The following is an 8894-nucleotide window of genomic DNA, read 5'->3' as shown; positions in this document are numbered from 1 at the left end:
GTTAAGATAGTTCAATTTGTATTTCATGCATTAGACACACTAGGTTCACATGCATTGTATATTCAGTTTAAATTAAAAAGTAAATAAAAGGCTTCTGACTATTTTAAGACTTTCAATTCTCACTTCTCAATTTTGAAAGCTTAAAGCTTAAGAGCATTGTTGATATTGTAAGTACAGAGCAGCAGATGAGGGGGGTGTTGATGGGGAGCAGGATGACGACTTGGCAGCAGAGTGTTGGAAGGTAAAGCCAGAACAGACCAGCCTGATGGGCTGGCAGCCAACACACGTGTGATAGCAGAATCTTGTGTTCTGTAACAGAGCAGGTGCAAAGGCCTCGTCTCTTCCCTTCCCATCCAGCCCCTCTTTCAGTGCCGGGGCTTGGCTCTCGGTTTCCAGTTTCTCTGAGGTTCAGCTCTTTGTCTCGCAGGTGATACACTCATCTCTGTCTCTCCGTCCATCCCCGCACCTCCTGGCACTCTCTCCCTGCATCATACTTCATTTGCTCCAGATAACACATCAGCTTCAGCGCCCATCCACAAACCTTGTCACCATGGTGCCCACAGATGGCAACTTCCTGTGGTCCTGCCTAGTGATTGGTGGAGCGACTTCCAAACAGAGAACAGCTGGTGAGGGATGATATATCACCGAGCGTTTGCACTTTCATTTTCAGGGTTGTCTTGTTAATGCTCCCGATCCAGCATCTGGCAGGAAATAGAAACAAAGGAAGAGAGAAGGAGAGAACAACCTGTTCTTTGGCAGACCTTAACAAAAGGCCGATACATCTTTGATGAACACAAAGAGATGCAGTGGAACAGAAAGAGCCGCAGTGAATAAGAAGGAAAGATGCTTGGTGCAAGTTAAATAAGGACTAATCGAAATATTATTGTCTATATGATTCAGTCATTTTTTTATACAAGTTATTAAATGAACCAGACAGGAGGGTTAGAATAAATTAAAGAAAAGAAAATAAACCTGTGAAAGGTGACAAAATTAGCTTTTTGTCAGATCTGTTACTCTCTTCTCTCTTTAAGTCACTTTGGACTTCAGGTATCTCTTAATAGAAAATTACACATTTGGAACACTAGAGGAAGCTATTTGACAGCCAAAAGGCGTCTTTGAGACATGTTAAGAGATTTATGGAAGCCTGTTTCTGCCACTAAAAAAACCAAAAACAAAAAACAAGTATCCATAACTCGAAATTTCTAAACATAACGTGAAATTACAAGAAACTTTTCTCAAATTAATAACTTGAAATTTCGAGTTAGCTCTGCCAATCAGTAATGAGGTCACTTTCTTGTTACCCGGAAGCATATGGCGCAGAGTAACGCGCACTCAAAAACGGATCGCAACAAATTGGCGATTTCGCGAGTACGTTTGCTGATAGTAACGCCATGTGATTCAGCTAATAACACAAGGATTTCATCATTTTTGAAGTCACGCTGAAAATACTCTGCAATCTGTGCATTCATGACTGGATGTAATGCCGGTAGCTTAGCTGTAGCATTTGTACCTGAGGGCTTCAGCTTCCGGGTAACAAGGAAATGACGGCATTCACGTAGATTACTGATCGGCACTGCTAACTCGAAATTTCAACTTATTAACTCAAAATTTCGAGAAAATAACTCAAAATTTCAAGTTATGGATCCTTTTTTTTTTTTTTTTTTTTTAAGTGGCGGAAATGGGCTTCCATAGAGATTCATTTCCCCTGCATGCCACACTTAAATACGAACTGAAATTAATCACAACTGTAAAAGACGTCTCTAGGTTACATTTTTCACCTATTTGTAAGCAGCTCCAGTTTGAGAACCACTGGCATCAGTGAAAGAAGAGGACACAATCACGAAAACAACAACCTTTAATACCTGGTGTCACAGTGTTAGTGGAACTGTAGATATATTAAGATGCCAATTCTAAAGTTGTACAGAATGGATTTAATGCAATTTTACAATGGTCATAGCTTTGTTATCATTTAACCTTTAATTACTCAGTGAACTAGAGACATTGTTTTCTCATAGTCCTGTGTATGCAAAGCAGTTTCTTTGAAAATAACCCACCTACGGGAGTGACCGATAATTGTAACTCATTATAATTAATATACGACCAATAAAGGGGCGAAAAATCCCTCTATATAAACGGATAATACAAATACACAAACTGATGTAACAAGTGTACAAAACATAAAAAAAGAAAAAAGTAACAGACACATGAAGGCCATCTACTAAATATAGGAAGGCTGACCAACATATTTTATGGCTGAACATCAAAGTGCATTTTCTAAACGAAAGAAGAAGAAGAAGAAAAAAAAAAAAAAAAAAAAAACCCAAAACAGGATGACGACTTTATCAGTGCCACCATATGAAAGCTCTTTAGCGGCTACAATATTATATTTACCATGTAGAAGTCAAAGAAAACTCATGCAGCTTCATCTCTTGACACAACAAGTTATAAAATATAGACTGCTGCTCGTAACCAAACTTGATCTGATAGTTACAAAGTTGATTTTGAGCCTTTGTAAAATACTCTTTCCATTCAGGGCCCCAAGTAATGACAAGCAAGCCCTTACTCAGGTCATCCTATTCTCCAGCACCTGTGCTGATGAATCATCTGCGTGAAGTGGTTGTACTCTGTAGGCCTTTATGTCGAGCCCTGAAAAAACAAGTAATTATGCTGCCCTTATGTTTGTTGCATAATACAGTATCTACCTGTTTATTAATGCCAGCAGACATTGGTAAAGAAGAATGTTGAGTTTGAAAAAGAAAAGAAACAAAGTGTCCATGATTTGTTACTTTGTGCCTTTCAAGAATTTGATGGACTTTTAGTTTTTGAACTTAAATGTTTACTAGTGGTATCAGCCCCCTCCTGCTGTTCCTCAAACTGTTAAAACCCCTAAAAAACAAATTTAACAAACCAAACAAACATTTGTGATCATCTGCATCGACTTTTCCATAGAGTTCATTTTAGCTGCTAAACTCTTCCAGTAAAACACAGCAGGCACCATATCACGCACGTCACAGATCATAGCAAGAAGTAAAACGATAAAATCCATATTATACAGTGCAGCGCTTACATAAAGAAGCAATCATTTCAACCCTGTAAAAACTGTTAATACATTACAAAGACGTGATCAAAATGCACACACAGCTCAGCTTCCTTTTGCCTTCTGGGAAATCTGCTTGGCACGATTGTCATTAAAACAATGAGAGTTTCAGCAATTTAAATGATTTGCAGCGAAGAAATGTTGCTTTGAAAGGTAGTAAATTTAACCGAATTCAGTGTCAAATGATCATGCTCCTACAGAAGGCAAGGCCAATGAAAGCAACCCAAGCTACAGGTAACGCATTCAAACCTGAAGGCTACTAATAATAACAATGTTTTTTCTAAAATTTTATATAAGAGTTAAAAACAGGTGAAAACTGGTGGGAGGTGCAGGTGATCAGCTACTGTTTAGCTTATACAGTATTAGCTACTCTTGTTAACCCCTTTATTGGCAACTGTAGCCACACTTTTAATGAAATGCTACATGAACACTGATGAATTGCACCAGAAGGGAAGCGAGAAACCGAATGGCTTATTAAAACACTGGAATGGCTATGACAGGTTGGCACAGTGGTTAGCACTGTCGCCTCAAAGCTCGAACCTGATGTTCAACTCTGGTCTTTTCTGTGTGGAGTTCACATGTTTTTCCTTCTGCGCCTGTGTGGTTTTTCTTCAGGTGCTCTGGTTTCCTGCCACACTCCGAAGACATGCAGGTGCTATGAGAGTATAAATTAAATGTCTCCATTTTAAACTGAAAGGTTTCTACTTTTTTCCTAAACTGACTTACAGTTTTGGTAAAGAAACAAACAAACAAACAAACAAACAAAAAAAAGCACAATCTCTTTCAATTGCAGGCTTTACGTGTTGGGACATAATAAAAGAAAATCAGTTGGTCTTTAGAAGGTCTTAAATTGGGTAAATACCACCTCAGATGATTAACAAAACATGATGTGTCACACTGCTTCAATATTTATTTAACAAAAACTGAGATAAAATGCAGAAACCGTGGGTGAAAAACTTCAGTGCAGACTTACTGCTTCCATAGGAAATAAGAGGGGACAATAGCAGCCAGATGCTGCTAATCAAATGCACTTGTTTAACTGATCATGTGCTAGTGTGACCAGCTCTATAAAAGCAGGCGTCAGTTTGCTGGTCTGGAGCACTCAGGTGGCTTTTAATGAGGGAAGACCTCGGCAATGATCTTAAAGAGCGACCGCTGCTGCCCATCAATCGTGGAAGGCCTTCTCCAAACTATTTTACAGTGAAAGATTTTTCACATCCATCCAATCATTCTCTTCTACTCTCTTCTATCCTTACTGGGGTTGTGGGGGGCTGGAGAATATCCCAGCTATCATAGGGTGAGAGGCGGGGTACACACTGGATAGGTCGTCAGTCTGTCGTAGGGCTAACGCAGAGAGACAGACAACCACTACTCACATTAACACCTATGGGCAATTTAGACTCACCAGTTAACCTAACTCCTCTAACTGCAGGTCTTTGGACTGTGGGAGGAAGCTGGAGTACTCTGAGAGAACCCACGCAGACACAGGAAGAACATGCAAACTCCCTGGAGAAAGGGAGATGGTTAAGGCTAGATGGTGGAGTCGAACTCAGCACCTTCTTGCTGTTAGGCAACCGCTGTGAGGGAACAGTGCTAACTGCAAAAACCCATTAACTACATCTCAAGACTCTCCAGGCCTCAGTTAGGATATTAAATGTTAAAGATGACAGTACAATTAGAAAAAAGAGAAAAACAAACAAGTATGGCTTGTTTGGAAGTGTTACCAGGACAACGTCTCTTCTCTCTATAAAGGACTCCTTAGGTTTGCAAAGCTGAATCTGAACAACTTGCAAGGCTTCTGGAACAACATAGATGAGACCAAAGTGGAGACGTTAGGCTATAAAGCCTAATGCCACTTATGCTGTGTTTGGTTTTCACCAAGTCAACACAGACCCCTCAGACCAACTATCAAGCACAGTGATAGAGGGGTGATGATTGGGGCTTGATTTCGAGCCACAGGACAACTTGCAATCTTTGAGTTGACCATGCACTCATCTGTAAGCCAAAGTATTCTAGAGTTAAATGTGAGAACACCTGTCCATAGCTGACCAGGACAATTATCCAAAACACACCAGCAAATCTACAACAGAATGGCTGAAAAGAGGGGGAAAAAAGGGTGGGGTGGGACGGCAAATCAAGGTGTTGCAATGACACAGTCAAAATCCAGACATCAACCCAACTGAAATACCGTGATGAGACACTAAGAGAGCTGTGCATAGATAATTGCACAAAAACCTAAATAAATTAAAGCAACACTGAAAAATAAGCATGCCAATATTCCTCCACTGGACCCAGAGGACCAAATATTTTCTTTTATTATGTCCTGGTCTGAAAAACCTCCGAACTGACAGTTGGCGTACCGTGATTATAACCAGGTAAGATTGTTTTTGTAAAAAGGTCATTTCATTTTTCTGAAGACTGCAACTTCAGGTTTCCAGAGAAGACAAATTTCTTCTCTGGAAACCTTAAAACTAGCCTAAGGACAAAAAAACCAAACAAAAAAACCCAATGCACTGTATATAATGATCATAAAATGGATATTTTCCAGATGATTCCCTGATTAAATTAAAGCGACGATATGCTGACATTCTGCAGCTCTCATTACACAATACTTCCATACAATTAATCATGGCCAATCAATAACCTTATCATTACGGTAATGCACAAACTTGCATAGATAAAGTGATATAGTATAGAGCAGCTTGATATTCATGTGCCCAAAGAGTTAACATGCTTTTTAAATTTATTCTATAGGCTTTTCTGACATTCCTGCAAGGAATAGCTGCTTTTTGTTGGAGGTCTAACTACCAACAAAACAAAACAGACACTCGGACCACTAACATATGCAAGTTTGCAGTTTGAGCCAGCGGGTATTTGTTAAGACTCAAAAAGTGGGAGATCTGAGTTGATCTTGAGATCATTCACAACCATAGCTGGATTGATCGCTCTCCTGCTTAAAGAGGCTCAGAAAATACAGGGCCTAGATCACAAAGAACACCATTTGAGAACAATTGTTTATATTATATGTAGAGAGAGATATCCTCGGTTTTTTTGTTTTTCTTTTTTTAACAGTATGGCTATTAACAGAGTGGCATATGAATGACATCATAGAATCGTCTGGATATAAAGGGCTTCACTGACTAGTCCTTAAAACATGCTTTCCCTGGGATCATTTGGATCTGACTTGTTCTTTTAGTGCATGGGGGGCTTGCCTGATTTTCACTACTTTTAATTTAAGGCCATTCATTTCTATTTGGCTAGACTGCCGCCTAGGGACTGAGAAATACAGGAGTGACATCTCTTTTAGTGAATTAAATTAAAACAACTCCACAGCACGTGGATACGAGGTCCTTTGATAGAGTTTAATTTAATGCTAAAGGGGAGTGCCGCTCAATTTGTGACATTTGTGAATTTAATGTAGAATGCAAAGACAGTAAAAGAAAGTAAGGTGATAGTTAACCAAAACAAGACGCGATTATCATTTTATCACAGGAAAAACTGTTTTTTTTTTTCCTTTTAATGTAGTTGAGAGGCAGTCCCCTTTAATATGTTTGCCTAACAGTTGGAAAAACACTGTAAAGTACAACACATAGACACTACTTTGAGCACAGTTCTATTAAAAGCGCAGGATTATAAAACATTGACATCATCAAGAGGACGTGCTATACACTGAGCTGAGAGTGACGCTAGCCTCCCATCTCTACCTCAGTCGCAGACATGACAAAGAAATCATGTTCTGTGCGCAAATCGAGTGAACACCAAACATCTGTGGTGTAACTCTATTATGCTACTGACTGAATCTGTAGAGCTACATCGAGTGTGGTGGTGAGGGAAAAGCTTTTGTTGCGCATAACAAACCGACAAAACAGAGCGATGAAGTAAGAGTTCTTTCTAAGGTGGCTCCTGCATGACATGGTCCATACAAGAATAATAATAAAGAAAAAAAAATCGTTTCTTAATGTTGATTTTTTTTCCCCCTCCTTCACTTGCAATTACCCACCAAAGTGCAACAACAAATTAACCCACACCTCAGGAGAGGAGAGGGGGGAGGGGGGGGGGGGGGGGGGGCAGCTGAAGTGGTGCAGTCATCCTCCATGTCCCCAGTCTGGCAACTTCTCATACATTTGGACACAGTAGTCCCTCAACGAGTCTCATGTCCACTAACCTTTGACCCCTGCACCTCTCTCCCTTGAGATAAACATGTAGGGTCGCTTTTCTGCCATGCCTCCCTCATGCAGAGCAATGGATCCCCAAGCGGCTTGGGCTGGTGCAGGTTGAGCCCAAAAAAGAAGAAAGCTTTCAAAGCTGGTGGGATGGGGAAAAAAAATGTAAAAGGGGTGAAAAAGGACAAAAATAGATAGGCCCATCCTTGAAGCGGCTCCCTGTGCCAACTCAGATGGTGTTTTTTAGGTTGGCAATGGGTCATCATCGCCTTTGCTGCACTTGCACTTGCAGCAGAGTACGATGGGAGTGGCCAGGAGGAGGAAGGGAGAGGCAACCAGCAGGAGAAGGCCAAAGCCAGCAAAGATTCCCACAACCTGCAGGGACACAGCAGCGAGACATTAAATAAAACAACAACAACAACAAAAAAAACATTATTTAAATAAATGCAGCACTCTTTTAAACATACAAGCAGCCATGCATTTAATCTATTAATCCTGCAATTCAAGTAGCGTTAACAGCTTTCAAGGTCATTTCTGAAAGTTTTATTGCTGATTTTCTCTTCAGTATGTGTCATATAAGTTACCGATATTTTTTTGAGCAACTGTGCATATACTGTTTCCCAAGTGTCCCAAACTATGAGCACGATTTCTGCAGTAACACATGTTCACCAGTGGATGTCACCAAGTGCTTTAAAATTATCTTTTTTTTTTCTCAACATGTTAAGAATGATCGGTTTTATTCCAGTTTTACAATCTATATTTTCATAATTGGGCAAGCCCTTCACTTCACTTCTTTTCTTTTTTTTTTTTTTTACTCAGAGGGAAAAAAAGGATATCAAACAGTGGAGATGCCATTTTATATCATTAAAATAAGTTCTATACTGCAGTACATAAAGACAGAAAGCCTTTAGTAAAATGTTCTTACTCCCACAAAAAAATAAAAATCTAAGGACATCATGATTTTGTCACATAGTGAGACTGTACATAGCAAAGTCACACATTCAGTTACATAATTATGTACTTCTCCAATCAAGTGGCACAAAGGATGCTTATTTTCCAGCAGAACCATTTTGTGTGGAAGTTATGCAAGTGTTCTACTAAGGAGATGGTTTTTAGGAGTTACCAACACAGTTCTAGATTTAAGAACTGCGGAGTTACATGTTGGTAAAATCCAGCTTTGTTTTGTTGGTAGCCAGGCAACTTAAGTAATCCACCACATGGGGGAGCCAAACTCCAGGAAATTCACACAGCATGATAGAATACATAATCGGCTGTCACATGCAACAGTGACTTATAATAGCACAATGGGTTTTTTCTTCCACCAGTTTATTTGGGAAAATATATTTTGCAAGATTGCTTACATGCAGGGTTCTTTTAAAATAAATAACAACAACAAAAAAAAAAACCCCTGCATTAACTGAGCGTTGGCTAATGCATTAACTGTTATTTTTTCAGCGAAAAGGCCTTGTGTAGTGAAAAACAAACAAAAAGTATCAAGTACAGGGTCTTCTTATTAACAGATCGTTGTGGCACTTTGAAGCATAGCATGTGACATTGCTTCAGAACGATGGTACGTGGCTACAACAGAAGATGCTTTGCTCTGATACACCTTGGCTTTATAAAGCAAGCGAAAG

General features: G+C 39.6%; 1 protein-coding gene across 2 annotated transcripts in view; it reads right to left on the bottom strand.

Annotated features, from left to right (window-relative positions):
* Positions 1-1837: 1837 nt before the first annotated feature.
* Positions 1838-8894, bottom strand: part of rnf144aa (ring finger protein 144aa) — a 32597-nt gene continuing 25540 nt past the window's right edge. For both annotated transcript variants that reach the window (XM_085256820.1, XM_085256821.1), the window contains exon 8: positions 1838-7635. In XM_085256820.1, coding sequence (XP_085112946.1) covers positions 7504-7635 — 132 coding nt within the window. In that variant the 3' untranslated portion in view covers positions 1838-7503. The remainder of the gene's footprint in view (positions 7636-8894) is intronic.

The sequence above is a fragment of the Mchenga conophoros genome, linkage group LG19 (genome assembly GCF_057382185.1).
Source record: "Mchenga conophoros isolate Kocher_MC1m ecotype Shallow Benthic linkage group LG19, M_conophoros_male_GT1.1, whole genome shotgun sequence".
Classification (NCBI taxonomy): domain Eukaryota; kingdom Metazoa; phylum Chordata; class Actinopteri; order Cichliformes; family Cichlidae; genus Mchenga; species Mchenga conophoros.
The sequence above is the reverse complement of the archived record's forward strand: the minus strand, read 5'-3'. Positions and strand labels throughout refer to the sequence as shown.